The 27,880-nt window shown below is 65.6% G+C and overlaps 5 protein-coding genes across 5 annotated transcripts; 4 read left to right on the top strand and 1 right to left on the bottom strand.

Annotated features, from left to right (window-relative positions):
• Positions 1 to 620: 620 nt before the first annotated feature.
• LOC111145855 (taperin) lies at positions 621 to 8,661 on the top strand. Its single transcript, XM_022501131.1, has 4 exons — positions 621 to 2,426; positions 7,628 to 7,868; positions 7,946 to 8,052; positions 8,161 to 8,661. The coding sequence occupies exons 1-4, from the start codon at positions 621 to 623 to the stop codon at positions 8,221 to 8,223; spliced, it is 2,217 nt and encodes a 738-aa protein (XP_022356839.1). The 3' UTR covers positions 8,224 to 8,661.
• Positions 8,662 to 9,949: 1,288 nt separating this feature from the next.
• LOC111146054 (SS nuclear autoantigen 1) lies at positions 9,950 to 11,437 on the bottom strand. Its single transcript, XM_022501431.1, has 3 exons — positions 11,323 to 11,437; positions 10,705 to 10,904; positions 9,950 to 10,444 (listed from the first exon to the last, which is right to left on the bottom strand). Exons 1-3 carry the CDS (start codon positions 11,372 to 11,374, stop codon positions 10,340 to 10,342), a joined length of 357 nt encoding a protein of 118 aa, XP_022357139.1. The 5' UTR covers positions 11,375 to 11,437; the 3' UTR covers positions 9,950 to 10,339.
• Positions 11,438 to 11,528: 91 nt separating this feature from the next.
• On the top strand, positions 11,529 to 22,855 carry LOC111145950 (anaphase promoting complex subunit 2). The gene is made up of 13 exons (XM_022501270.1): positions 11,529 to 11,658; positions 11,868 to 12,490; positions 13,380 to 13,512; positions 14,491 to 14,665; positions 15,080 to 15,199; positions 15,588 to 15,705; positions 16,592 to 16,773; positions 17,116 to 17,257; positions 17,583 to 17,658; positions 17,747 to 17,950; positions 21,486 to 21,615; positions 21,795 to 22,030; positions 22,131 to 22,855. The coding sequence occupies exons 1-13, from the start codon at positions 11,554 to 11,556 to the stop codon at positions 22,341 to 22,343; spliced, it is 2,457 nt and encodes an 818-aa protein (XP_022356978.1). The 5' UTR covers positions 11,529 to 11,553; the 3' UTR covers positions 22,344 to 22,855.
• A 1,700-nt stretch (positions 22,856 to 24,555) lies between these two features.
• On the top strand, positions 24,556 to 25,597 carry LOC111145532 (transmembrane protein 210). Its single transcript, XM_022500445.1, has 4 exons — positions 24,556 to 24,643; positions 24,787 to 24,922; positions 25,128 to 25,157; positions 25,360 to 25,597. Exons 1-4 carry the CDS (start codon positions 24,556 to 24,558, stop codon positions 25,595 to 25,597), a joined length of 492 nt encoding a protein of 163 aa, XP_022356153.1.
• Positions 25,598 to 26,048: 451 nt separating this feature from the next.
• On the top strand, positions 26,049 to 27,641 carry LOC111145533 (leucine rich repeat containing 26). Its single transcript, XM_022500446.1, is given in 6 exon segments — positions 26,049 to 26,087; positions 26,089 to 26,133; positions 26,135 to 26,169; positions 26,171 to 26,505; positions 26,508 to 27,266; positions 27,355 to 27,641. Coding segments are annotated over 6 exon segments (1,500 nt in total).
• Positions 27,642 to 27,880: the final 239 nt, after the last annotated feature.

Below are 27,880 nucleotides of genomic sequence, written 5' to 3'. Positions count from 1 at the left end.
ACTGCGTGGGGCTACAGCATTGGCATCTCCACGAAGTCCCGCAGAAGAGCTAGGACCACAGATGGGCAGTCCCTGAACCAGCGCGGACAGCTTTCCAGTCCCGGGCAGGCCCTTCTTCCACTGGGTTCTGAGCCTGAGGAACAGGCGGACTGGGTACTGGCACGATGAGCAAGGACCGAGCCCAGCCAAGGTCACCCACCTGGCTGAGCGCAGGGGTCCGGCTGGCACCGCCCGCCTGGACCCACCCCCGCCGGGCTCCGCCCTCCGGCCGCCGAAGGCCAATGGCGCAGAGGCGGAAGCGGGGTCGCCAATGAGCGGCGAGGGGTCGGGGGCGTGTCCAGGAGGGCCTTCCCCAATGGAAGCCGGCTCGGGAGACGGGCGCTATCCAACCAGGCCGCCCGGGAAAGGGAGGTCGGGGAGAGCAGTCTCCAATCAGCGCGGCCGGCCTCCCTCCCCTGCCATAGGTGGGGCCGCGGGCCGCGGGGCGGGTCCGAGCCGGCCCCTCCCCGACAGACGGCGGCCGGGGGGCGTGGCCGGGGGGCGTGGCCGCGGCGCGAAGGCCGGCGGCGGGGGCGACCGCAGTTCCCGGCGCGCGCTGGCTCTGGCGCCCGCTCCGCACCATGGCCGGCCTGGGGCGGCCGGGCCCAGGGCCCCGCGCCGCGCTGCCCGCCTGGAAACGGGAGATCTTGGAGCGGAAGCGGGCCAAGCTGGCCGCTTTGGGCGGGAGCGCGGCGCCTGAGACCGGGGCCGAGGCGGGCGCGGCGGAGCCCTCGGGCCCGACGGCCGAGCGGCTCGTGCTGGCCGACAGCCTGGGCCCGCTGCGCGAGAACCCGTTCATGCGGCTGGAGTCGGAGCGGCGGCGCGGGACGCGGGGCGGCGGCGGCGAGGGGCCGGCGGGGGCGCGGCCGGTGCAGCAGCTGCTGGAACTGTACCGCCGCGTGCCCGGCGTGCGCACCATCCACGCCGACAACATCCTCATCATCGAGTCGGCACCGGGCTTCCCGCCCGCCGGCCCCGGCCCCGGCCCGGCCGCCCGCATCCGCGCCGCTGAGGTTCTCGTGTACGAGGCGGCACCGCCGCCCGGGCGCGTCAGCCGCCTGCTCCAGAAGTTCGACGCGCCGGTCCGCCGCGGGAGCCCGGAGCGCGGCCGCACCCCGCCGCCGCCGCCGCCGCCCCCGCCGGCTCCCGGCCCCGCCGCCTCGCGCGTGGGTGAGCGCGCAGCCTGCTTCGAGCCTGAGCGCCGTGGTACAGGCCCCGGGGCGCGGCGCAGCGACTTCCTGCAGAGGACAGGCAGCAACTCCTTCACCGTCCACCCTCGGGGCCTGCACCGCCGCGCTGGCCCTCGCCCGCTCCCGAATGAGCCTGCAGCCCCCGAGTCCCCAGCCGGCGCTGCCAACGGCCTCGCGGGCTCCGCACCTGGGCCGGGCGAGTGGAAGCCAAAGGTGGAATCCGGGGAGACCCCGGTCCACCCGCCCCCCAGCCCGGGGACCCCCAGTGCCACTCCAGCCGCGTCCCTGGCCTTGCCCACACCCAACCCTGCCAGTGCCACTCCCAGCCAGCGCCAGTGGGTCTCTGCGGCCACCAGCACCAATGACTCCTTTGAGATTCGGCAGGCCTCCAAGCCAGACATAGACAGGATCCCTGCTGGGGACCTCCAGGCCCGGGCCCTGGCCAGCCTCCGTGTGAACTCCCGAAACTCCTTCCTGTTCATCCCCAAGCGCAAGGACTCTGGGGCTCCCCCTCCTGAAGGGAGGCAGACTGGGGGGCTGCCTGAGAGAGAGGTTGGCTGGTCCTCCCAAAGCCTGGAGCTTGAAGCCCAGCTGGTGCCTGGAAGGGACAGCGTGCCTACTGGAGGGAGGAGCCCCTTGGGGGTCGAGGAGGGGGCCTGCGCCAGGCCAGCTACTGCCCTCGTGGACCAGGCTGTTAGGCGGCAGAGGCTGTCCTCACCATCCCCATGTCCGTTGGCTGCCGACGAAGCTAAGCCTGCCCAGGGCCTCAGGGTCCCCAGCCTGGCCAAGAGCGGCAGGGAGCCTGGGAGGCCAGGACTGCCTGTTACCTTCATTGATGAGGTGGACTCGGAGGATGAGGTCCCCCAGGAAGCCAAACTGCTCTGCTCGGGAGCTGCTGGGCCTCCTTGGTGCCCCCTGCACCCCGCCGGGCCCGGGCACCCATCAGGGCGCCGGCATCTAAGTGGCAACACCTTCACCGTGGTGCCCAAGAGAAAACCAGGGTCCCTGCAGGCCAATGGGGAGCCCAGGCCACGGGAGGCTGAGGAGGACGAGGCGGGCGACTTGTCAGTTCCCCCCACTGCCCTGGGGACCACACTGAAGAAGCGCTACCCCACCGTGCATGAGATTGAGGTGATCGGTGGCTACCTGGCCCTGGAGAAGTCCTGCCTCACCAAGGCCGGCTCCTCGAGAAAGAAGGTCAGTGGGGGAGCAAGGGAGAGAGGTGACACCTGGCTTGGCTGGGGGGTGGCTTCTATGGGGACCAGAGGAAACCCTGACTGGGCGGCCATGCAAGCTCCAGGAGTGCTGAGCTGGGGAGGGGCGATCCCTGGTCTGGGCTCCAGTAGAGCCAGCACCATGGTGGCCTTTTCCTGTGGCTGCACCTGGGGTTGGCGAGGCAGATCTGTCTTATTGTGGGTCCAGCTGGAAGAAGTAGTTCTGGGCCTGTCGGTTCCACCTTGGCCCTGGCTTTGAGAGTGTAGCCTGGCTGGGTCTTCTGGAGTCTTGGCCTACGTGGGTCGCAGGTGCCAGGACAGAAGTGGGAAGGCGCAGGAGGCCAGTGATTTGGGTGTGATCAGATCCCTACCCCGCTGTCAGCCTCAGGGTGCAGCACTGGGAACTATTCTGTGGGGGACTGTCAACTCCCCCAGAAGGCATGTGGCCTGGAGCTTAGCAGGAGCTGGCTTCATGCAAGCGCTTCTTGACCTCCTAGTGTGTGCCAGGCCTGGGGGGTGATGCCGGAAGCAGCGTAGACCCTCCCCCTCACCGGGGAGTCTGGGCCGCAGGCGCAGAGATATGCAGCTGCGGGACCAGGACCCCTGCTGGAGTCAATCCCCAGTGGCCCAGTGGCCCGGAACCCTCTGGGCACAAGACAACGTTCCTCAGATTCTTCCTGGTCATTCTAGCACCTGAGTCTGGGCAGGAGCAAATGCCACAGCCGGCCCCACCTGACCCCCGTCCGCAGGTGGGGGCAGGTGTGCCTTCCCCTGGAACTGAGACGCCACCTGGCAGGCTTCTCCGTTGGCTCACCCTTGAAGCCACCTTTGCCACCACCCTCAGGTTCCTCAGGATGATGGGGCTGGTGATGTGCTTTGTGTCACTGAAGCCCCCGTCACTGGTGCCTGCTGGTGCCAGCCCTGGGCTGGCCTCGCCCTGCTCTTCCTCCATGTACCCTCCCCTCCTTGGGTGAGGCCGTTGGTGCTCCTGCCAGCTCCATCTGCTGGGACAGGCATCCACACCCACCTGCCTTGGCACTCCCGGTGGGCCCATCTTGCCTGCCTGACCTTGACTCACCCTTTCTGTAGTGCTGTGGGCCACAGCCCTCCCACCCGAGCTCCTGCCCTTAGCCGTGGTCGTCAGCCCCACCTCCCTGCTCCTGCTCCTGATGGTTGACCCTGAACTGGGAGGCAGTACCTTTCCATGCTGGCCCCAAGAAGTGGAGGTGATAACAGCCTCCCACCTTGTAGGTGAGGAACCTGAAGGTGGCTGGAGGTCGTGGAGCTTGTGGGGCAGGAATTGAGTGCTAGTTTCTGTCTCTAGAGCCCCCATTCATTCCCCCCCGCTGATGACAGCACTGTGGGGGTTGTTTGTGGCAGGGTTGGGGTGAGGAAGCAGGAGGAAGCGGGGGGAGGAAGCAGGCCCTGGCCCAGAGCGGAGAGCAGTTCAGACCAACCTGGCCCCTATCTCTGTACCAGCCTGAGGACGTTGGGGTCCAGATGGACTGCCTGGCAAGGCAGCACTATCTGTCGGAGGTGACTTCTGGCTTGTGAGCGCTGCCCCACCCCCCGCACCAGCTGCCCAGCCCAGGAAGAGTCAGAACCCCTGTTGCGTGGGGCCAAGGTGTGGGGCCACCCAGGCCTTTGGGGCAGGCTGCTGGCTTGGGCTCGGGCTGCGGGTGTGCTCCTTTCCCCGACTCAAGCCTCTGGACATTCCTCCTGCTATTCCTCTGGGCTCTGGGCTGCTGGACCACTCCAGCCAGCGGGTAGTTTGGACCCTTGTCCTGGTGTCCCCATCCCGACTGGGGACCTCGGGGCCCACTGCTCACCTTGACCCCCACATGGCTGGCTGACCGGGGTGGTGGTAGGAGGTGCTGGGCCTCTCCCAGGCAGTGGGTAAGGTCCGGCTCTCCTGGGCAGCCTGCCCCTGAGCCGGCTGGTCAGTGTGGGCTGTTGTGCCCTTGCTGGACCCGGAGAGTTATAGGCCTGTCTGCGGAGGCAGGGGGTGCCCAGTGGACAGTGCACCTAGGAGGCCTGCCTCAGGGGGGACTTGTCCCTACTGGTTGTCTCTTGGCAGAATTGCAGATGTCCTCTCTGTCCCTCCCCTATTGGCCAGGCAAGGGCTGACCGCTGTGGGGCCTGGTGGCCGGGCCTCCTCTCACCGCTGCCCCAGCCCACAGGCAGTGGTTGGTGGGACCGTCCAGCTGCTGCCCTCCCCCGCCTCCCGCAGGGTCGTTGGCTTGGTGCTGTGTGGGCCTCTCCCCGTTGCAGGGGCCACCTGGCCAGGCTCCTGCGGGTCTGGTGACTCCCCTCCCGTCTGCCCTCCTCACCTCCCGACCTGCGGGTCCTCTGCCAGCCCGAACGTGTCCACATCCCCAGAGCTCAGTCTGTGACACCCTGGGCCATCTGGCCTCAGCCATGGAAGAAGTGCTGCCCCAGCACCCTGGTTTTGCCGGGTGGTCATGGCCCTCAGCCTCACTGCAGTCCTTAGGGCTGTGGTGCGGCCGGCGGCCCTCGGGAGCCCACTTCCCCACTGGCCCTTTCGTGCCCTCCCACCCCCCAGTGCCTTGGCTGTGTCTCTTCTCCCTCCTTTCTCACCCTTCCTAGCCCCCCTAGGGCTTCTGCAGTGGGCTTTCCAGAGCCAGAGGCCACGGGAGCAGGCTGGCCCCTGCTCCGCCAGCTTCCCCTCCCCCTGGTGGAGGGTCTGCCCTGGGCCGGTGCTGCACTAGACTGGGAGGGTCGGGAAGCAGCTGTGGGAGCTCTGGCAGAGGCTGTGTGGGGTGGCCTCCCAGAGGGCAGACTGAGTGGGGGATGGGAGGAGGCAGAGGTGGGCTGGGGAGCGAGGGCAGGGCAATCCCTCACTGCCGGCAGGGGCTGGTTGGACCCAGCTCCCCGACCAGAGTCCAGGGTGGACGCCCTTTGGTAACCCAAGCTGGGTGTGTACTGGTAGGGCGGGGTGAGGGGCGAAGGGCCTGTGGGAGGGAGCTGGAGGTGGGCCAGGCCAGAAGCCACCTGCCCTTGGCGCCGCGGGTGAAGCCCCCCCAGCCAGGGGTGCGCCAGTGCCAGCCCCGGCCACGCCCGGCTCCTCTGCCCCGAGCCGAAGGCCCCTTCCTGGCAGCATTCGTCACAGGGTGTCCTGTGACCCAGCGACCTGCACCCCTAAGGAGGCCTGGGAGCCCCACTGGCTGTAGAGTGTGGAGACTGAAGGGGAAGTGGGATGTGACCCAAGCCCGGGGCCCCAGCTGGGTGCAGATAGTGGCCTGGGAACACCACCCTGCCCCCACCTGACCAGGCCGTGCCAGGCTCAGTGCCTGTGTGTGCCCAGCCCCCTCGGTCTCCCCACTAGGAGCTGGTCATGTGGACGAATGAGGGCACGCTAATCCGGCTGGGCCCTGGCAGCCAGCCCTTCCTGCGTCTTCCGTGGTGGGGGATGGGCCTGGAGGGCCCAGGGTCATTGAGGACAATGCCGTGGACCCAGAGGTGACTGGAACCTCTGTTCTTGGTGGAATCTTGGGGCAGGGGGAGGTCCCTGGGTTGGCAGTCCCATCCTGCCCTGGGCTTCTGTCCTGCTAGGCCTAGGGGGATGCAGCTGGAGGGCTGGGGCAGGCCTGGGGGGGCAGGGCAGGTAGAGGGACAGGACGCCTTCAAGTGACAGGAACAGGTATTCTGCTCTTGCTTTTGGCTGACCTGGGTGGTCTGCACGTGTCTGCTCTTATCCGTGACCGCTTGTATGTGCAGCAGGCTGGGACAAAGAGGACGGGGCTTGGGACTGAGGTTTGCCCAGCGGATGTCCGTGTGTGCACCACGCTGAGATGGGGATGCCCATGGCCGTGGGAGTGTGCTCGTGTGGCCATGGGAGAAGCGCGGTGGGGTGACGGGAGCAGGTGCCCTTGTTTCTGGACATTGGCTCCGCTGGGCGTTGCCCCCTGAGGCCAGTGCCGCGGGTCCCCCTGCTGCCCAGGCTGTAAGTCCAGCCTTCCTGTGAGGCCCCTCCGTGTCCTGCTGTCCCCGGGTCCCATGGTTCTTTGCCTGGGGGCCCAGCGCCTGACTGTGGCTCCTTCCAAGGCGGGAGGAGGAACCTGAGCTGCCTGCTGGTGTCCGTGCTCAGGAGTTTAATGTTTCGAGCTGCCGCAGGGCTGGTCCCATCTGCTGCAGGCCGGCGGCTCTTGTATTCATTACCCGCCCGCTGGGCCTGGCTGGGCACTGCTGAGCAGGCCTGGGGCTTTTGTGGGGACGGGGTCCTGGGTCAGGGCGGGCGAAGGTCTGCCTGCAGTCCTGCTCGTTCCTGACCCCGCTTCCTCTCGGGACCGGCAGCCTGGCCTGGACTCTGAGGCCGGTGGGAGAGCAGAGGATTTGCTCAGGCGTGAAGTTCTACGGCCTGCAGAGTGGATGAGGGCACTAGGGCCAGATGGTAGTCCAGGTGGGAGGAAAGGGTCACCACAGCCGCCACGGGGGGCAGCTTTGTTCTAGTTCTGAGGCGGTCTGTGTAACAGGGTGATGGCCCTTGGTACCACCTTCCTGGGGCTGACGTGTGCCCAGTCCTTGCCCAGCCACGGTGGTCCATGCTGGACTGCAGGCGCCTCATTCGGGGGCTGGTGAGCCAAGATGTGAGCTCAGCCCTGGAGAGAGGCCCTAGCCGACAGCGGGGACTGCTCACCGCGGGGAAGGCAGGGCCTCCGAGGATGCGGCCCCGAAGTACATTCACCTGGACCCTGCTCCTGCCGTAGCAGAGCCGCTAGGAAGGAAGCGTGGCTGGTGCTGCCCTGAGAAGGCAGACCTTCCACCCCGGGAGCTGCCGTAGAAGCTCTGGAGACCCCGAGACTTTGGGCTCCTGATGGGGCTACAATCTGGTCCCTGGGAAGGGTAGGTTACTCGAGGTGACTTGAGCCTAGGCCTGGGATGGGAAGCAGATGGGTAGGGCCCGGGACGCAGGTTTCTGGACACACTGGCTCCGGGTTGCCATGGGCATCCGGACCCGATCCTCCTGGGGTCCTTCTGGCCCGGCCCTACAGGATACAGGGAAAGGAGTGGTCTCTGATGAGGGGCAGCTCCTCCTCCTTTCAGGTCCTGCCCAGGCCTGACAACCTCTGCCGTGTTCTTCGGGGTCACTGGGCCCAGTTGTCGGGCTCAAGGTCCACTGGTGGCCAGGTAGCCGGGCCCCGCTGATGTGTCTCCTGCCCATAGATGAAGATCTCCTTCAATGACAAGCGCCTGCAGACGACCTTCGAGTACCCCCCCGAGAGCTCCCTGGTGCAGGAGGAGGAGGCAGAGGCCCAGGACGAGGCTGAGGAGGAAGAGGAAGAGGAGGAGGAGGAGTCCAGCTCAGATGGGGTGGTGGAGAAGCCCTTTGCGCTCTTCCTGCCCCGAGCCACTTTTGTGAACAGTGTGGGCCCTGAGAGCCCTCGCCTGCCGGACGGCGGCTCAGGTGAGTGCCCACCTGTGGAGTGGGTGCCCCCGGGTGTGGCCTGGGCCACACGTCCACACGTGCTTCTTGGCCCGCAGGCCTGTCCAGCTACACTCCAAAGCACTCCGTGGCCTTTAGCAAATGGCAGCAGCAGACACCGGTACAGGCTCCGAGGGAGGCAGAACCGGCTCCCAAGGAGGTCATGGTGAGCGGGGCTGGGGCTAGGAGGGCAGACAAGGGACGGGGCGGGGGGGGGTTTCTCCCTAACCTCTGGATGAGCCCCATCGGCTCCCTCTGTGTCCCTCTCTCTCAGCTCACCCCTGCCAGTCAGAATGACCTCTCAGACTTCCGCAGTGAGCCTGCTCTCTATTTTTGACCCCGGCCCTGCCAGGATGGCCAAGGCTGAGCCCTGGGAGCTGGGCAGTGCCCAGGAGCCCTGCCTTCGTTCTGTACCCCGTTCTGCCCTGTCAGGCTCTGCCCTGCCATATCCCACCCTCCCTTCCTGGGGCCTCACAACAGTGCTGGTGCTTGGCCTGAGCCTAGGGCCCTGGGGCCTCCTACCTCCCTTGGGGGGAGCCTTGCCCTCCGGCCCTGATTCGGGGGCACTGCCTGTGGAGGACGTACAGGGTCCTGCTGGACACCATGCCCATCAGCTGTCTGATGTGTGTGAAGGGCTAGCTTGGCTGCCTGTCTTCTGGAACTTCAAGCCATTCCCTGCCCACAACCCCCAACAGCAGACCTCAACCCACCCCCTTCGTGACGAATGGCAAGTCTTTTCTTGCGTTTGACGAAGGACTCAATAAATAGCACTGGACAAGGCCGCCTCTGCCTTCCCGTGTGGTCCTTGGCCTGAGAAGCAGCGAGTAGGGGTGGGGTCTGGGGGCCTCCCTTGAGCCCATAGCAGCGGGAAGGAGGGTACAGTGGGAGCCTGACTAGGACGTCGGTGACCAGCAACGGGGATGGCCCAGTGTGGCACCCCCACACGCTGCAGTCCTGGTGGTCCAGCTGTTCACTCCTGCAGTCCCGGTTGCCCTGCCCCCCATCCCAGCCACCCCCTGGTCTGGGAGAGGGACCTTCCCGTGAGCACGTCTGGCCTCTGGGGCCACCCTCTCCCATCCAGGGCTGATGTAGTGGGAGCTGTGGTGGGGGGGCACTCTGGCAGGATGGGAGTGGTTTGACTTAAAGGACAAGCACTTGGGAGGGAACGAGGAGCGGGCAGGGGGTGGGCAGAGCCTCCTGTGTGGCTTGGAAAGTTACCTGGCCCACAGGAGTCTGCGGCAAGGCTGTGGCAGGCAGACGGCTTCCCTGGGCTCAGTGCGAGCGGTAGCAGGAGATGCAGAACCGCACGCTCAGCTGTGGCCGGGAGCTGGGGCTCTCTACGGTCCAGGCACTGAATACAAGGGGGTCCCTCTGGGAGAGCCAAGCCCGTAAGAAATGCTGCGTGGGCAAGCTTGGGAAGGAGGATGGTGTTTTTAGTGTGTTCTTCTGGGTGGGGTGGGCCCAGGTTTTCCCAGACCCTCTCAAACAATACGTGCTTCCCAAACCTGCCTAGCCCCTGGAAGCAGTAGCTGCAGGGATGCCCCAAAGGGACTGACAGGCCAGCAGAGATGGTCCCAGAGGGTACTCGGGATGGAGGGCTGGGCCCCAGGCAGCGTGTAAGGCTGGAAGTGGGCGTGCTTGGTGTGATCTTCCCTGTTGGGAAGAAGAGTCACTGGACTGAGCGAAGTTCAGAATCCTGGAGCTGGGGCACAGCCCTGTCTGGAGGGCCTGTGCCGAGAGGGCATCTCCCTGAGCCAGGCCTCGTGCTGGTAAGTGGGCATGGCACAGACCAGGACCAACAGGCAGATCACCCCCCGGAAAGTAGGGTAGGCTAAGTGGAGTTGGGGGAAAGGGGCCGGCAGCCCTGGTGGGCAGAAAGGATGGGTGACAAGGTCACAAGAAATGCTCAAGTCTGCCTTTAAAGCCAATAAGGCCTGTTATAGGAACAGCCGCTCTGGGCTTTCCCTCCCAAAGACGAGCCACGCCACAGCTGGACAGCAGCTCATGTTGATTCCGGGCGTATCGGGCAGCCCTACACTCAACACACAGGCCACAGGCAGTAGTCGACTTTTACAAACACAATCTTTACTGACAGTCACAGGCTACCAGAGCAAACCCCAAGATGGAGGGCCCCCGCCCACTCCCCTGGCTTGGGCACCAAGGTGAGTGCGTGGCCATGGTGCTGAGACTAGGGACAGGGCCTTTCTGGCAGCACAGGGGGTGTGTGGGGATCTCAGGCCCTGAGCAGAAGTGACCCAGAGCCTGCCCTCCCCAAATCCTGCGTGGGCCCAGGGCCAGGACTCCCAGCTGGTGGCTGTCCTCACCACCTGGGGTGGGTGGAGCTTGGCAACGGCCTCCTGCTACCCAAAAAAGAGTGAAAGGAGGCAGTCGTGAAGTCAAGACACGTTGGAAACGGAGTGCTGGAGGCCAACCTGTTGACCACCTGCGTCCGGTCAGCTGTCCTTGCCGCCGCTCTTCTGCTCGGAGACTGTGGCCTTGGTCAAGTTCCCAGCTTCCCTCTTCAGGACGCTGAGCAAAGTCTGCGAGCTCTCCAGGATCTGTAAACACGTGGGACGGTTACCACCGTTCCACCAGTCAGGAAGCTCTGGCCACACCAGCACCAGCTGGTGGGTCAGAAGCACCGAGAGGGAGCCCCTGAGGGGAGGGTCGTGCAGGGCCAGCAAGGCCCCTGTTGCCTCTGAGACTAGCCCAAAGCCCCTTCCACACACCCTGGGAAGCCAGGCTAGGTTAGCTCCCGCCGCCCGCAGGCAGCTCCCCGGCCCCCACCCTCCACCTGGGGGGGTGCTAGGAACCCCACCTTGAGGTAGGCGGCCTCGGTCTCCGCGATGGTCCTGTCGAACTCGTTGCGGGAGGCGATCTTGCGCGCCAAGTTCTCATTGACCCGAGCTAGCTTCTCCGTCAGCTGCCTCACCTCGTTCTGCAGCCGCTGCTTCTCGTCCTCCTCCTGCTGGATCTGCCGGCACAGCTCCTCGCGCTTCTGGCACAGCTCCTCGATGCCTGCGGGGACGGGGGCAGCCGAGGGGGCAGGCGCTGTGGACCCAGCGCAAGGAGGAGGGCAGCTGCCGTCCCTCTCTGGAGCCCACCGCCTGCTAGGAGGGCTGCCCCTGAGCCAGGCTAGTGTCCCACCTCCTAGGGGTTCCAGGGTCAAGGGAAGCCCCGCACAGACCCGCCGGCGAGCGCTTGGGAGGCAGTGCGCGCTCCAGCCGTGCGTTCCCGCGCTCGCCGAGCACACACCTAGCGCCAGGCGGCTGCGGCCCCGCACGGCCTCCGGCGCCGTCCGAGCCGAGACCCCCACGCACGGACCGTGCACCCGGCTCGGCCCCGCACGGCGGGCCCGCTGCCACCTAGGCCTGCAAGCCGGCCAGCCCCGCGCCCTCCCAGCCCGCCCGGCGAACCCCGCCGCGCGGCCGCTCACACTTGACCAGCTCGTTGTTGTAATTCTGCAGCGCCGCGCCCTGCTGGGTCATGGTCGCCGCCGCGGCCACGACCACTCCAACGGCCGCTACCGCCCCACCCCGCCCCGCGCTCGCGCCTGCGCGCTGCCTTCCGACCGCGCGCCCTCCGCTACGTCACCGCCGCGCGCCTCTCGTGTGCATCATCGCCGCGCGCCGCGCCCGTCGGCTCCGGGAAGCGGGTGGGCGCACAGATGGCGGCGGCGGGATGCGACGGCGACCCCGGGCCTGCACAGGAGCTGTTGGTGGCCTGGAACACCGTGAGCACCGGGCTGGTGCCGCCGGCCGCTCTGGGACTGGTGAGGCCCCGGAAGAGGGCAGCGGGCCCGCGCGGGGTTCCCGGGACGTCCAGCCAGGGGTCCGTTAGGCGCCCCGGGCATCCCTTCCCCTGCGTCGGCCGCAGCTCCCCCTGCGCTCTGTGCCTTCCCCGCTGGTTCCCGCCTGTCTCCGCCCTTCCCACCCCCGGCCCCCACCCTGTATTCGGTCCTCACGGCCTTGTGCACTCCAGGCGTCCTCCCGGACCAGCGGAGCGGTGCCGCCCAAGGAGGAGGAGCTGCGGGCGGCGGTGGAGGTCTTGCGGGGCCATGGGCTGCATTCGGTCCTGGAGGAGTGGTTCGTGGAGGTGCTGCAGAACGACCTGCAGGCCAACATCTCCCTGGAGTTCTGGAACACCATCTCCCAGCGCGAGAACTGCGCAGACGAGCCGCAGTGCCTTCTGCTTCTCCTGGACGCTTTCGGCCTCTTGGAGAGCCGGCTGGACCCCTACCTGCGTAGTCTGGAGCTCCTGGAGAAGTGGACGCGCCTGGGCTTGCTGATGGGCGCTGGCGCTCAGGGGCTGCGGGAAAAGGTCCACACCACACTGCGCGGTGTCCTGTTCTTTTCCACTCCCAGGACCTTTCAGGACATGATTCAGCGCCTCTACGGCCGGTTTTTGAAAGTGTACATGCAGAGTAAGAGGAAGGGGGAGGGGGGCACGGACCCGGAGCTGGAGGGGGACCTGGACAGCAGGTACGCGCGGCGGCGGTACTACCGGCTTCTGCAGAGCCCGCTGTGCGCCGGCTGTGGCAGTGACAAGCAGCGGTGCTGGTGCCGCCAGGCGCTGGAGCAGTTTCACCAGCTCAGCCAGGTCCTGTGAGTACTCGCGCCTCTGTTCTTCCGGACTCTCCCTTACCGCCCTGGGTCCGGCTGGCTGGCCGTGGCACAGGGAGGGTCCCCGGGATCTCTGTGCTGGGAGCCTGTGCGTCCTGTCCCGGACACCGGTGTGTCTCTGCTGCTCACGCCAGCGCCAGGTTTCACGCTCTGCGTACCCTGAGAGCCTACGGGATTCCACGTGCCCTGGGCCACACAGATGTCTGCTGTGCCTTGCGTAGGTTCTCCAGGAAAGGGATGGCCTCTGTCTTCCCTGTAATTGCCAACAGTGGGCTTGCTGGTTTTGTTCTTTCCAGTACATGCTGGGGACTAGGCCAGCATGCTGGGCAAGCAGACGGCCTTTCCAGCCTTTTGAAGTGGAAGGGACATTGTTGTTGTTAAAGCCGCGTTCTGACCTGTGGGCCTTTCGTCGCTCGTGGTTGTTTGTAACGGTCTTGTCATTTCAAGTGAGGCAGCAGCAGACAGCGATTAGGGAGGGTGGTCCTGTCGCTGGTAGGGGCGGGGAGGCCCCGCACGGCTTCTGCTGGGTTCGTCCCAGATGCAGGGCGCACAGCACCGTGCTTCGTCCTCGTGAGTGCCGCCCCCCTTGCTGACCAGGGCCCGCAGCAAAAGGCCAGCCTGGGGATGGCTGCGTCCATGGGGCACGTTTACCTGCCGTTCCAGAGCCGTGTTGAGGAGTTGAGGCTTTGGCCCTGAGAGCCACACCCACTGCTCACAAGGGGAAGGCCGGTGTCTTAGCCTGTGCAGAGAAGTCAGCGGGGGCGGCAGGGCTCTGTCCTCCCAGCAGCCTTTCTGGAAGGCTTTGTTACTGAGGGCACCAGGGGGGAAAGGAGTGTGGTCTGCGTGCCCCACAGGCAGGACTCTCCTCCAGGCACAGGCTCAGTCTGCTGGAGCGGGTCAGTGCCGAGGCTGTGACCAGCACCCTGCACCAGGTGACCAGGGAGAGGATGGAGGACCGATGCCGGGGCGAGTATGAGCGCTCCTTTCTGCGTGAGTTCCACAAGGTAAGGACAGCCCCATGGGCCCTTTCCCTCAGAGGTTGTAGACAAGGTTTCTGGCAGACCCGACCCCTGGTTTTAGAAGCAGTGGGAGCATGGAGACTTGGGTGAACTAGGGCCTGGTTGGTGGGTGAAGCTGTCTTGGTGCTGGGTGAAGGCTGACCCTTCCCATTCTGCTCTGGTGACAACGAGAAAGAGCCCGTGACGTGTGCAGCGAGGTCTGTGCGGAATCCCTTGGCTAGAAGCAGTGTCTAGGTCTGGGGTGTGCCAGGGACAGCTCTCAGGGTACCCATGCTGTCGGGGACATGGTCTGAGGCTCTGCTCTGGATGCCGCAGGGTTGTGGAGGTGCTGGGTCCCACTACAGGGGACTGTCCAGCCTGCTCTTTTTTTTTTGCCTATCCTCTTCCACTGTCTCCTGAGAACACAGATCAGCCGTGATGGGGAATCAGAGCCAGTGCCCCTGCAGCCGTGGTCTCGGATGGGCGTGAGCCCGGAGGCCTGGCTGGGACACCTGGGTTTCCCCCGGTGGCAGGACATCCAGATACTCTCATCAGTGGCTGTGTACTTGGTGGGGGAACGTATACATTCTGGAGTCCACGTGGCCATGTTGCCAAGTGCCCGTGTGCTCAGAAGGGTCCTTGGGCTTGTGTGCACGTGGCTAGTTGGGTACATGGTTCCCAGTGGTGTCTGTCCACTGAGTCAGGGGAGCGCGCTCTCCATGCCCTGTGTCAGAGCCACTGTTGCCAGAGATGTCTGGGCACTGATGCTCTGAAGGTGTGGGGCACAGTGAGAGAAGGCCTGGGGTGCCCCTTTGGGCCCATTATCCTGCTGATTTTGATGTGTCCTACTGCGTAGCAGGTGGCCTTGGGGACTCCCCAGGACTGGCCGCAGGGTGGCTAGCTAGCTGTGCAGCCTCTCCCGGCCACTGCTCGTCAGGCTGGGGCTCAGCTCCTTACCTCCCCATCCTTGTGCTCTTCCAACAGTGGATCGAGAGGGTGGTGGGCTGGCTGGGCAAGGTATTCCTGCAGGATGGCCCGGCCCGGCCTGCGTCCCCTGAAGCTGGCAACACACTGCGTCGCTGGCGCTGCCATGTGCAGCGGTTCTTCTATCGGATCTACGCCAGCCTGCGCATCGAGGAGCTCTTCAGCATCATCCGAGGTCGGCCCCTGCGCACTGGAGGAGCCCCCTTCCCTGGGCCCTAGCCCTTCAGATCTGGCAGGCAGTGAGGGGTCCTTGGGGCTGGGGCCTCTTGAGCAGACCGGGGCCCGTCAGCGTGGGCTGCCCCAGCTCAGTGTCTGGGTCAGGGCAGGGGTGACAGGGCAGCGGACACTGCTTCTGGGTGTCCACGCTCATCCTTCCGGCTTCATGTCCCTGTGTCGTCCTTCTGCACCATGGGGGGTTGTGGGCTTAGGAGGCTGCAGGGGTGACCTGGAGCCCCTAGCAGGTGTCCCGCAGTGTTGCTGAGCAGAGGTCCAGCAGCTCAGCCTCGGGGCCTGCCCACTTGCGTCCTCGCTTGTGTGCACGGCGCGTGCGTGCTGGCGTACATATGCAAGGCCTGGTGCCCTTCTGCAGATTTTCCGGACTCCCGGCCAGCCGTCGAGGACCTCAAGTACTGCCTGGAGAGGACTGACCAGAGGCAGCAGCTGCTCCTGTCCCTCAAGGCTGCCCTGGAGACACGTCTCCTCCATCCAGGTGCCGAAGCTGCGACCAAGGGTCCGGCCTCCCTGTGCCAGGGCATGTGTGGGGAGTGGGTTTGTGCAGTCCTTGGGGGGGCCAGGATGCTCGGCTTGATCCTTCCTTGAAGGACTCGCAGGAAGGGAGGGCTGTGGCCTGCGGGCAGAGGGGTGCGTGATCCCCACAGAACTGGCCACCGAGGGAGGGGGTTTGGGATCCAGGGACGTTCTGGGGAAAGCCCCCGAGAATTGGGGGAGAAGGGGGCCGCTTCCCGCACGTCACGCTGGTACCCTGGGGAGTGAGGTCATGGGCAGCCGGAAGCCCATCTGGCTGGGGTGCAGCTGTGTGCTGTCGGGCCAGCGCTCCCAGGTGCTGCGCGGACCACCATCCTCCTTCCTCGCCGTAGGCGTGAACACGTGCGACATCATCACCCTCTACATATCCGCCATCAAGGCCCTGCGTGTGCTGGACCCATCCATGGTCATCCTGGAGGTGGCCTGCGAGCCTGTTCGCCGCTACCTGAGGTGAGTGTCGCAGGCAGGCCCCAGGGAGCAGCTCCGACGTGAGGCCCTTGTCTCCTAGCTCCGTGTGTACAGCCAAGTTCCCCCTGGGTCTTGGTGGCCACCAGGACACTAGGGACACTCTGTCCTTCCTGTTGGGCCACAAGGCCTGGTTGAGGCCCTTCCTGTTGCTGGTGCCTGCTGCTGTAGCTGTCACCCAGTGTGCAGACACTGGGGGCCCCACTGTGTACCCCTGCCCTCTGTCCCTGCCCCTCCTCCCAGCACAGAGAGACCCCAGCTCAGCTTTGCCTGGCTGGCCAGGCCCCCAGGCTGAGGAGAAGGAGGGATCCTGGGCTCAGCCTTGCCTGCGGTGAGGAGCAGGGACTGTCCAGTGCACTGCTTAAGAACGTGTCTGAGCGGGTGCTGTGGCCCAGCTGCCCAGAAACACCTTGGGGTGGTAGAAGCTCCAGGGTCTTGGTGGGAAGGGCCTGGTCTTGTTTCTGTCTTTCTTTTTTTAATGATCTTATTTATTTTGAAAGAAAAGGAGGGAAAGTGCACACACCAGCAGTGGGGAGGGGGAGTGGGAGAGGGAGAAGCAGACCCCCCTGCTGAGCAGGGAGCCCAACGAAAGGCTCGATCCCAGGACTCCAGGATTGTGACCTGAGCCGAAGGCAGGCGCTTCACCGACTGGTTTTGTCTTACTGTTTCAGTTCTCGGTGTTCCCAGAAAACAGTGGTTTTTGTCCTAGTTACGTCCGTTACCGCTGTTACCTTTCGGGACACAGTTTGGTAGACTTACCTGAAGCGCGTGGCTAACGGATGTGGCTGCCACGGGTGAGGTGAGGTGGTGCGGGCTAGTGCGGTGAGCAGGGACAGGCGCTGAGAGGGCCAGCAATACTCACGTTCGGCAGGACGCGGGAGGACACAGTGCGGCAGATTGTGGCTGGGCTGACGGGGGACTCCGACGGGACAGGGGACTTGGCTGTTGAGCTGTCCAAGACGGATCCAGCGAGCCTAGAGACCGGTCAGGACAGCGAGGATGACTCTGGCGAGCCAGAAGACTGGGTCCCCGACCCCGTGGATGCTGATCCAGGTCAGTGCCCACCAAACCTGCCCGGCTCCGGATTGCGGGGAAGGCTCCAGTAAGGCAGACGCTCTGGTCTGGTTTGTGTACTCACGAGCCCTGAGGCTTGAGGGCGTCAGCTGTCCCCGCCTAAACCAGCCCCTTGCCCACGGTGCTTCCGCTGGCCTGAGTGGACCCACAGCGGCCTGTGTCCCCATCCCAGTTGCTTGGAGAACAGATTCGTAGGTGGCGTGCGCACTACCAGCCCGCCCCATCCTGGGATCTGAGCCTGGACCTCATGGGCTTGGTGGGGTGGGCCCCTTCTGGGTGCGGATGGTACTTCCTCAGCGCTGCCACCCCTGTGCCGTGCAGGCAAGTCCAGCTCCAAGCGGCGCTCCTCGGACATCATCAGCTTGCTGGTCAGCATCTACGGCAGCAAGGACCTCTTCATCAACGAGTACCGCTCGCTGCTGGCCGACCGCCTCCTGCACCAGTTCAGCTTCAGCCCCGAGCGGTGAGGCTCACAGCGGCCACGGCGCAGCTGCCCTGCTCGGAAGGAAGCTGCCTCCTGCTGATAAGCGAGGACGGGCCTGCGCTCAGCTGTGGTCCCGGATGCTGGCGGGGAGGTGGGGGGCGGCCCAGGAGCTTGGGGAGCCAGGTGCCTGGGTACCCCCAGGCCTCTGCTGGGATGGAGCAGGCTCAGGGTCTGGATGGTAGCACCTGCACTTCCCCCGCTCCTCCTGGCCCGGGGGTGCCCTTGCACGGTGTGTGGGGGGGTGCCTGTGCAGCATCTCCGTGTGGGGGGCACACCGCAGCCCCCCAGAGGTGCATCTTTTCAGGGAGATCCGCAACGTGGAGCTGCTGAAGCTGCGGTTCGGTGAGGCCCCGATGCACTTCTGTGAGGTCATGCTGAAGGTGGGCTCCTGGGGCTCCCCACCCGGCTGGCCCGGCCTCACCCCCAGCCCAGTCCTGGGGCCTCTGAGACCCCTCTCTCTTCCCCCAGGACATGGCAGATTCCCGTCGCATTAATGCCAACATCCGTGAGGAGGATGAGAAGCGTCCCGCAGAGGAGCAGCCGCCTTTTGGGGTCTATGCCGTCATCCTGTCCAGCGAGTTCTGGCCGCCCTTCAAGGACGAGAAGCTGGAGGTCCCCGAGGACATCCGGGAGGCCCTTGAGGTTTACTGCAAGAAGTATGAGAAGCTGAAGGTACCGTGCACACCTCCCTGGGTCGGGAACCAGGGGCAGGTGATTCTTCCAGCCCTGCTGTGCAGCAGCAGCTGGGTGCGGCCCCTCCCTGTGGTCCTCTCTGGAGCCCCCTGCCTCTGTGTTGGGCGGCGGTGGGGCGTGGGGTGGGGCCCGTGTCCTGCTCCCTCTGGGACCCGTGCACCTGTGTGCGTGGAGGCCTCCCCACCCAGTACTGACCAAGGGGCTGCGTGGCTCATGCCCTCCCACCCTTCTGGGCTTCCTCTTCCACTGTCTACGCTCTGGTGTCTCCGAACCAGCGGCTGGGTGCCGGGGTCGTCCCAGGGAGAGTCAGGGAGCCCTGTCTGCTCTGTGGCTATTTGTCTCTGGGACCTCTCCAGTTACCTGTGAGGGATTTGACTTCCAGGACCCTGCTCTGTCCCTGCCACTGTCTAGCTTGCTTCCCTAGAAGCTGCCTTCCCAGGCCCCAGGGCGCTAGAGGACCAGGATGGTGCTGTCTGCTGTTGGGGCCCTGAGGGCCTAGGATCGGGCAGGAGGAGAGAGGGGTGGGCTGCAGGCCATGTGGGTTGGTCCAGGCTTGGGAGTGCAGGTGGCAGGTGGACCCATGTCTAGAGAGAGTGGGGGCTAGGGTGACTGTCCTAGGTTTCTGGGGACTGGTAAAGCAGGTTCTGGGGCACTTGGTCTGAGTTGTGAGGGGCCCCTGGGCTCCCGAGCAGAGGACACAGTAGGTGTCTGGGGAGCAGAGCCGGAGCCCTGGGGGCATCTGGAACACTCCAGAGACGGACCAGCAGCCCTTAGGACCGAGCCCTGGGAGGGAGACCAGTGGGTGGGGGGATGGAGGAGCTGGGAGAGAGGGGACAGCAGAGCCGGGTAGTGGGAGAGATGGTGGATTCTCCAAGTTCTAGGCCAAGGAAGCTAGTTCTGGAGGGAGGAGGGTTCCCATCCAGAGACTGGCAAGGGCAGGAGCAAGGTAGGAGGTTCTGGAGTGGGGAGGCCGAACGGGGGCGGGGCCGTGTTCAGGGCAGCACTGCACACGGCTGTGAGGGTCTGTGTGGCTCTCACCGGCTCCCGCTGGGCCACTGGAGCGCCCTGTGGTTTCTGCTGCGGACTGTGGTGAGGTGCTCGCTCCGGAGCCTGCCCACAGCGCACCCCACCTCACCCTGGTTGAGGACAGCTTGTGCTCACCGCCTTCTCCCTGCCCCTTCTGGCTGCCTTGTTGGCAAGGAGCCATTGCCGGGAGCAGCCCCCGACCTCTGGCCGAGGTCTGGCCGTGGGTCCCAGGATGGCTCAGCCGTGTCCTTCTGCTCAGGCCTGATGTACCTGACTGATGGCCATGTTTCAGCCTGCTTGTCCTTAAGACCAGCTGGGTACTAGGGGAGCGGGGGCGGACCCCAGGGCCATGTTGGAGGTCAGGCCTGTGGCCACAGTGTCTCTGCCTCCCACCAACTGAACTCTGGGCCCGAGGATCATGCTGGACACGTGTGGGTGGCCGGGCAGCCACAGAGTACCCTTAGCCGTGCCTTCTGCTGCTGGGCCTCGCGTCTGCCCTGCTGTGGGCTGGAGTGGTGGCTCTAAGGTCCCAGCCTTGGAGCCAGAGAGCCTGTCCGTGGCTCTGCTGGTTGTGACGTGGGCAAGCTGGGGGTTCTGCTTCCATTTTCTCTCTGCAAAGTGGGGTTCGCTATTGTCCCCCCCTTTAGAGCTGAGTTGCTGTTGAGAGACTCTTAGCACTTGGCCCAGAGTGGCTGAGTCAGTGTCTCAGGGCTGCTGAAACAAAGTACCACAAACAGGGCTTAAGACAGTGCAAATTTATTGTCTCAGTTCTGGGGCAGCTAAAAGTCCAACATCGCGTGGTCGGTAGCGGGGCTGTTCTCTCTGCAGAGGCTCCAGGGGAGGCTCCTTTCCTGCCTCTTCCAGCTTGTGGTGGCTCCAGGCGTCACGTGACTTGTGGCGTATCCGTCAGCTTCTGCCTGTGTTGTCACGTGGCGTTCTCCCCGCAGCTCTCTCTGTCCAGATTCCTCCTTGGAGGGCACCAGCCGTGCTGGGTCAGGGCCCGCTCTGTCAGAATGAGCTCACTGGGACAAACTGGATGTGTGACGGTCTCGTTTCCGAATAAGCTTGTGTCCTGAGTCACTGGGGGTAGGACTTCAGCATCTTGTTGAGGGACACAACATACTACACTCCACTGTCCAGCCCTCCCTGATACTCCTGTCCTTCCTCCGTGCAAAACACATTCAAGCAAGGTCCGCAGAAGTCCTTACCTTTCCAGCACTGACTTCAAGTTCACAGCAACCCCAAAGTCCAGTGTTGAGTAGCATCTGAATTGGGGGAGAGCGTGATGGTGCAGCTCATTCTGGGCAGGGCTCCCCTCTAGCTGCAAACTTGGGGGAGCGGACAGGGAGTTGGTGCTTCCAAAGGGCATCTGGGAAGGTGTAGGGCCGATTGCATTCCAAGGGAAGACTTCTGAACGAAGGAAGGGGTCGCAGGCCCCAAGTCAGTCGAAAGCCAGTAGAAGAACTTGGGTCACCTCATGGTTGTGTTCCCAGCCTGCCGGCCAGGCCTCTACACCTCCCCACTACGCGCAGAGCCAGCCTCAGGTGGCTCCCCTCCTTCAGTGCAGGCTGTTGCCTGATTCTCTGGGGCCCCGTCCACCCTCACGCACTCCCTCCCTGCCAGCTCATCTCCGTCCGGGCTCTTCTGCAGCTGTCAGTGGGCTCTGGGGTTAGAGCGCCGGTCTCTGGTGCCCTCTGGGCTCCGTCTCCTGCACGGAGCAGGTTTGCGGCCACCATGAGGCCGCCCTCCCACGCTTCCCTCAGCCCGGCCTGTGCACATGGGCTTCAGCCACCGCGTGGTGGGGTCGCACGTCCTCCAGTTTGACAGCTCCTTGGCATGGCATTCCTTCCCACGTTCCTGCCAGTAGTCCCTTCAGGGCAGTCCGGGCTTCACAAGCGTGTGCCCCCCACCCGGCTCCATGGACACCCCCATTCCTGGGCGTTTGCTGCAGCAGCGTCCCTTCCCACTGGCTGCCATACAAAAGCGTCCGTCCTGCAGGGCAGCGCGGAGACCAGGGTGTCAGCACGGCTGTGGGGTGGCCCCTCCTGCCCCTCCCGGCATTGGGGGAGGGGCTTTGCAGGCCTTACTTGGGGTCTTGGCGTGTGGCCGTGTCCTTGTGGCCTCTGCCTCCGTCCTCCCTGTCCACCCCCCCCCCCCCCAGGGGACGCTGGTCATGTTCGGTCGGGGCCCCTTGTACTTCAGATGACCTCGTGTCACTGGCCCCACCTGCGATGACCCCCTCTCCAGCTCCGGTCACACTCGGGGGAAGGGGTCAGGATGCGGACATGTTTCTAAGAGACAAATCTGTCCGCAGTGCTCGCTGCACCTCCCGTGCTCAGTGTTAGACAAGCTGGTTGAGCAGGTGGGAGTGGGAGCCAGAGCCCCGTCCTCTCCTGCCGCTGCTGCTGATAGCCTGGTAGGGGCAGGTCAGGGAGCCCTTCCCTCACGGTTCCGCCGGGCCTCCCATGCTAACTCCGGCCCTCCCCAGGCCATGCGGACCCTCAGCTGGAAGCACACCCTGGGCCTGGTGACCATGGACGTGGAGCTGGCCGACCGCACCCTGTCTGTGGCCGTGACTCCTGTGCAGGCGGTGGTCTTGCTGTACTTCCAGGACCAAGGTGAGCCCCGGACTTCTAGCCAGCCTGCCCCCGCCATGCCTCCCCAGGGGCCTGTGCCACCCACCTGCTAAGCACCTACTGACCTCTGGGAAGCTGGGTGGGGCCCACGCAGCAGGGGTGGAGGGCGGGGAAGCTTGGCCTTGCCCCGTGGGCACAGTGGCCCCGGCTTCCCCGCACAGCCAGCTGGACCCTGGACGAGCTGAGCAAGGTGGTCAAGATGCCCGTGGCGCTGCTGCGGCGGCGGATGTCGGTGTGGCTACAGCAGGGTGTGCTGCGGGAGGAGCCGGCTGGGACCTTCTCTGTCGTGGAGGAGGAGCGGCCGCAGGACCGGGACAGCATGGTGCTCATCGACAGCGATGAGGAGAGTGACTCGGGCATGGCCTCCCAGGCTGACCAGAAGGAGGAGGAGCTGCTGGTGCGGCTGCGGGGCTGGGGGCCGGCTGCGGTGGGGGGCGGCGGTCCGGCTGGGCAGGGGTCGGGGGGGCCTGACGGCCGGCGGGCATCTGTCCGCGCAGCTCTTCTGGACGTACATCCAGGCCATGCTGACCAACCTGGAGAGCCTCTCGCTGGAGCGCATCTACAGCATGCTGCGCATGTTCGTGGTCACGGGGCCCGCGCTGGCCGAGATCGATCTACAGGAGCTGCAGGGCTTCCTGCAGAAGAAGGTGCGCGACCAGCAGCTCGTCTACTCGGCTGGTGTCTACCGCCTGCCCAAGAGCTGCAGCTGATGCCCCCCGGGCCTGCCGGGGCCCCCGCAGCGCGGAGTAAAGCAGATGGTTCTCTGTCCTCTCCCTGTCCTGGTGGCTTTGTGGGCCCATCACGATCCTGTAGTCCAGGCTCTCCCTCCAGACTGACCTCTCCACCCCCGCTTCGCAGGACCTGGCTCCCTGGGAGCAGGCGAGGGGAAACACATGGGTGGCCAGGCCCCCGTCCTGGCCTATACACCTGGGTTGGGCTCCAGACCCAGAGCCCCAGCACACAAGTGTCCCTAGGCCACACCAGCTGGTGACAGCTCACCTCTGAGCCTGAAGCTCAGGCGGGAGCACCCACACTGGAGAGTTCCGGCCCCGAGCTGCACTCTGGCCTTTGGAAGGAGCCCTTGGGTCCCCAGCCCTTTTCTTGGCCTGAAGGTCTAGGGGTGTTGCTGGGACGCATGGGCGCAGCTGGGCATCTCCTCACGTCTTCAGCAGGAGGGGCTGGCTGTTTGTGGTTCACAATAAAGTTAGTTTCTGTGCCCTCAGACACGTGGTCAGGAGAACCGGGGAAGACTTCTGTGAGTCAAGCCTCTAGTGCAGCTGGGAGGCCAGTTGTGTCCAGAACACACAGGGGGGCCTGTCTCTGCCCCTGCCCCAGAGGTCCCAGAAGGTGGAGAAGGGTGTTGGCCCCACCTGGGCTAGTGCCGCGGCCTCTGGTGCTGGGAGCTCCGCTCTAGCTGGGGCCGCTGTCCTCCCAGGCGACAGAGGCCCCTGGGAAGGGGTCTCCACTCTCCTGCTCGTGCCCGCCCAGGCCTGGAGCCATGCCTGCTGCCCCTGCACACCCTTGGGGTACCCCCCCCCGGCTGTCTTCCAGTGCCTACGCCACCTCTCCTTGGGCCTGTTGCACAGGGGCCCTGAGGTCAACCCTCTTCTGGGACTTCCCCTTCTTACCCCAGAGCATTCTGTTTGCCACGGGTTTGGAGGACAAAGTGGTGGAAACTAGGCATGTGGTCTTAGCAGGCAGTGTCTCCCTCCCTTGGTCTCTGTCCACCACCAAGGCTGCTGTGCTGTGGTCACTTAGAAGAAGGGGCCTCCCTCTTTCCTCCAAATTCTGGGTGGGTGCCCTGGGGCCTCTGACACCCGCCATCCCCCCACACGGAAGGGCACCGGGCACCAGGCTGAGTGTACCTTTGTCGTCCTAACCGGGATGCAAACCTGCTAGGCTGGCCCGGCAGGGGGCGGCGTCCACTCCCGGGCGCGGCGCTCCTGCTTCCTGTGCCTTTGGACATGGTTTGTGAACAAATGTGGTTAAAAAGCTGTCTTGGGTTACAGCATGAACAGGTACAGAGGTGTGCCAGAAACTGCTGGCTGGTCCCTGACCGCTCCCCTAGGAGGGGTCACTTGTGTCAGGAGTCAGGGAGGTCCCCGGTGGGCAGGGGTCACCTGGGGCCCCTCTGCAACCTTGCCCGTGGTGCCCTGTGGGGTCAGCCATTTGAGGGGGGCAGTTCCTCCTGCTGCCTGGGTGGTTTGCTTGGCCAAGTCCTTAGGGGAAGAGGGAGGGGGTGCAGGCGGCCAGGGAGGCGGCTGGGGTTAACCCTGAAGATGCCAGCCTGCAGGTGGGCCCTTCGGGCAGCGCTTGGCCGCTTGACGGAAGATGCGCTGTGTCTGAGCCAGCTGCCCCCAGGGGAGGTGGCTCTGGAAAGACCTGTGGGCAGTGCCCCCCACCTCCCTGGGGGGTGGAAGGACCCTGGAGGTTCCCCCGGACCTGAGCGCTGGTGGGCTGTAGGCGAGATCCTCCTCAGGACAGCCAGTGTGAGGGAGGGCAGTGAGCACAGGTGTCCCCCTCGACCCCTGCTTGTCCCAGCCTCCAGGGATCCCGAGACAGAACCAGGCCCTCCCCTCCCCCCACAGGTTTTCTAGGTCACTGTCTCTGCCTTCCCAGGGGCCTGAGCATGGGTGTCATCCCCTTTCCCAAGAAGCACCATCCCCCAAGGCCAGGGCAGCCCCATCCTTGCCTTGGTCCTGGATCCAGCAGGGCACTCTGAAGTGGCTCCCAGGCCCCTGTCCACCCTACCTGCCCCACCCCAGAGCAGCCTGCCCAGAACTCCTCCACTCCGGCCTCCAAGCTCAAGTGACGCGCCAGCTGAGGCCCTGCCCCCACCCCTCCGCTTCAGAGCCCCACTGTGAGGTCAGCGCCTTCCGATGGGTTCCGTCCAGAGGTGTGTGGTGGGGCTGGGGGCTGGACATGGCCCCCTGTCCCCAGCCTGACTCCTGCCTGGTTGGCAGCCCCCTTGGCCGGATATGTTTGTCCCTTTTGCTCAACCCTGCTGCAGGTGCCTTCTCCTGCCCCCAGCCCTGTCCCTGCGAGGGCCCCTCCTGCAGCCTTCCGGTGGCCGCCAGGGGGAGGGGCGGCCCTGGGGGTCCTCCACCGGCAGGTGACGAGGGCCCCTCGGCCGCACGGGCCCTGTCTCTGCAGCTGGAACATACTGTGAGTGCAGCCTCGGCCTCAGCCGCGAGGCCCTCATCGCCCTGCTCGTGGTGCTGGCGGGCATCGGGGCCAGCTGCTTCTGTGCCCTCGTCATCGTGGCAGTTGGTGTCATGAAAGCCAAGAGGTGCATGAGCCCCGGGGCCGGGATGGTGGGTGAGGGCCACAGGGCCGTGCTGGGGGAGGGGCGTCTGGCCCTGGGTGGGATGTCACCAGGAGCTGGGGAACGCCATTTCCCAGGCCAGGTTGTGGAGAGGTGGGGGGACGTACTTCCGGGCCTCTGGAGGCCAGCCCCACTGTTCCAGGATTCACTCCTCCCTTTGTCCCTCCAGTGAACCATGCCCCAGACACATGAATAGCAGGTGAGTAACCTCAGGGGAGGACCCCACAGGTGAGCCCGGCTCCTGCTTCCTGCCCCAGGGCGGGGTTGTGTGTCACGTGCCTTGGGAGCATGAAGGAGCACTGACAGGAAGCCCAGGACTGCCCTGGGAGGGGAGTCAAGGCCTCGTGAGGCCTGTGATGGTGGCTGCCTGCTGCCAGCCTGGCCCGGCCCCTGTCGTGCAGGCTAGTGGGGCACTACGGGGTCCAGGAAGATCGCATGGATCTACACACCGTGCAAGTGGGGCCTCACGTCATGGACCCTGACCTGGAGGTCTCTATGATGCCACCTCTGGAGGAGCAAGGCCTCATCACCATCCCCATGGACCCCATGTCCCCAAACGTGACTGTAGTAGAGGAGCCGCCCCCTCTCGCCCCCCCCAACCTGAGCAGGGCTGCAGGCAGCCTGGGGGAGGGGAATTAAACAGTATTGAGTGCTTCTGCCCTGTCCTCCCTGCGGGCTTCTCCTCCAGCGGCTGTGCAGCTGCGCCACGGTGGGGGGGGGTTAGCATACACCCGGGTCATCTTCCGCATCCCGGGTGGGGAAGGATGCCCAGGGCCTGCACAAGGCACCCACTGTCCACCCCCCAGGGCAGGGAAGCACAGCCCTGGTATTTCCACCTCTCCTTGCCCTGGCCTCAGCCTAGCTCCTCCCCACATCTTCCTGCTGCTGTGTCCTGTGAAGCTAGCACACGGCCTCCGGGGGCCCCTGTCCACCCCACCCCCACACCGGGAACCTCAGGACAGGATGTGCAACTCCGATGACTCCAGAGGGAGCAGTGTTCGACAGGAGAACTTGGCCGGGTGCCTGTGCCCTACCCAAGCTGTCTCCTTGAGGTTCTAGGTCAGTCCTTAGAGAGCCAGGTGGGGCAGACATGCCTGTCCCCCTGCCTCGTACCCCGTCCACCCTCCAGCCTATCCCCTGGGCTCAAGCCCCCATCCTGTGCTCCTGACCCCACCAAGTCATCCACTATGGGGATGGGACCACCCCTATACTGGGGGGACAGCACTGTGTGTGCTGGGGTCGCTTGGCTGGGCAGGAAATGGGCTGAGACTGGGGAGAGCAGCAGGGCTCACGGGGTCCCATTCCACGTGTGGCATCAATCAGTTTGGTGGGTGTGGGTGTCATCCAGTGGCTCAGGCCTCAGTGGGGCGCAGGGTGGTGGGTACCCCAGGGCAGGAGGGAAAGGCGTCTTGTCAGCGCTGCAGCTGGCACAGAGCCAAGAGGAGCCCAGCTCCGGGACAGGTGGCTGGCGTTGCAGGGCGCTAGCTGTCTGCCCCGCCCCCGCCCTAGGTGCGGGACTGGCCTTGGAACAGGAACTGCCGGCACTCGGCCGGAGATTTAGTATTTGTGCAGGCGCGGTGGAGACCCGCTGGCTCCGCGGACGCACAAGCAGCGGGCTCCTCGCGCTGCCCCATGCGGAGGCCCTCTTTCCCCTCGCGGCGGCCGCCGCCGCCGATGCTGCTGTTGCTGCTGTCGCCGTGGCCAGTCTGGGCCGAGTCGTCCACCGCGGCGGCCACCTCGGGAACCCCAGGCACCCCGGACTGCCCCGAGGCGTGCACGCGCGCGCCGGGCGGCCTAGTCAACTGCTCGGGGCGCGCTCTGCCCGCCGTGCCCCCGGGCCTGAGCCGGGGCGTGCGCGCGCTGATGCTGGACCACAACCGTGTGCGCGCGCTGCCGCCCGGCGCCTTCGTGGGCGCCGGCACGCTGCTGCGCCTGGACCTGCGCGAGAACGGGCTGCGCTGGGTGCACGCGCGGGCCTTCTGGAGCTTGGGCGCGCTGCAGCAGCTCGACCTCAGCGACAACTTGCTGGAGGCGCTGGCGCCCGGCACCTTCTCGCCCCTGCGCGCGCTGCGCTCCCTGTCGCTGGCAGGCAATCGGCTGGCGCGCCTGGAGCCCGCGGCGCTGGGCGCGCTCCCGCTGCTGCGCGCGCTCAGCCTGCGGGACAACCAGCTGTCCGCGCTCGCGCCGGGCCTGCTGGCCGGCCTGCCCGCTCTCCACGCGCTCCACCTGCGCGGCAACCCCTGGACCTGCGGCTGCGCGCTGCGCCCGCTCTGCTCCTGGCTGCGCAGGCACCCGCGGCCCGCGCCAGGTGAGGCCTCGGGGCGACCGGGGGAGGGGGCCGGCACTCGCGGCCACAGTCGCCGCCGTCGTCTGACTCGGTGCCCGTTGTCCCGCAGAGGCCGAGACGCTGCTCTGCGTGTTGCCGGGGCGCCAGTCGCTCAGCGCCTTCGCCGCCTTCACGGACGCCGCCTTCAGCCACTGCTCGCAGCCCCTCGGCCCGTGGGACCTGGCCGTGGTCTACGTGCTCGGGCCCGTCTCCTTCCTCGCCAGCCTCGCCACCTGCCTGGCGCTGGGCTCCGCGCTTACCGCCTGCCGCACGCGGCGCTCCCGCGCGGGTGTCCTCAGCCGCCTGAGACCGCGCGCCCGGAACCCGGGGGCCCCCGCCGCCTCTGCTCGGGCCTGAGCGGGCCTTGGCTGTTCTCGAATCTTACCCCGTCCCCTGCCCTTCTTCTCGGTCCCTGAAGGCGTCAACAAGCGACACAGAAATTTTCGTGACATTCCTTTAGACATCACCACTGCACAAACCGGGTCGGGGGCAGCGCGCGCCGGGCCCCTGGGCGGAGGGGCAGCGCGCGGCTGCGCACGGGCCGCACGGGGAAGGCACGCGCTCGGCACTGGAAGGGCTGGGCCTGTACAAGTCGG

Source organism: Enhydra lutris, unplaced genomic scaffold (genome assembly GCF_002288905.1).
Source record: "Enhydra lutris kenyoni isolate GAN:26980312 unplaced genomic scaffold, ASM228890v2 scaffoldscaffold13, whole genome shotgun sequence".
Lineage (NCBI taxonomy): Eukaryota > Metazoa > Chordata > Mammalia > Carnivora > Mustelidae > Enhydra > Enhydra lutris.
Note: the sequence above shows the minus strand (reverse complement) of the source record. Positions and strands in the feature narration are given on the sequence as shown.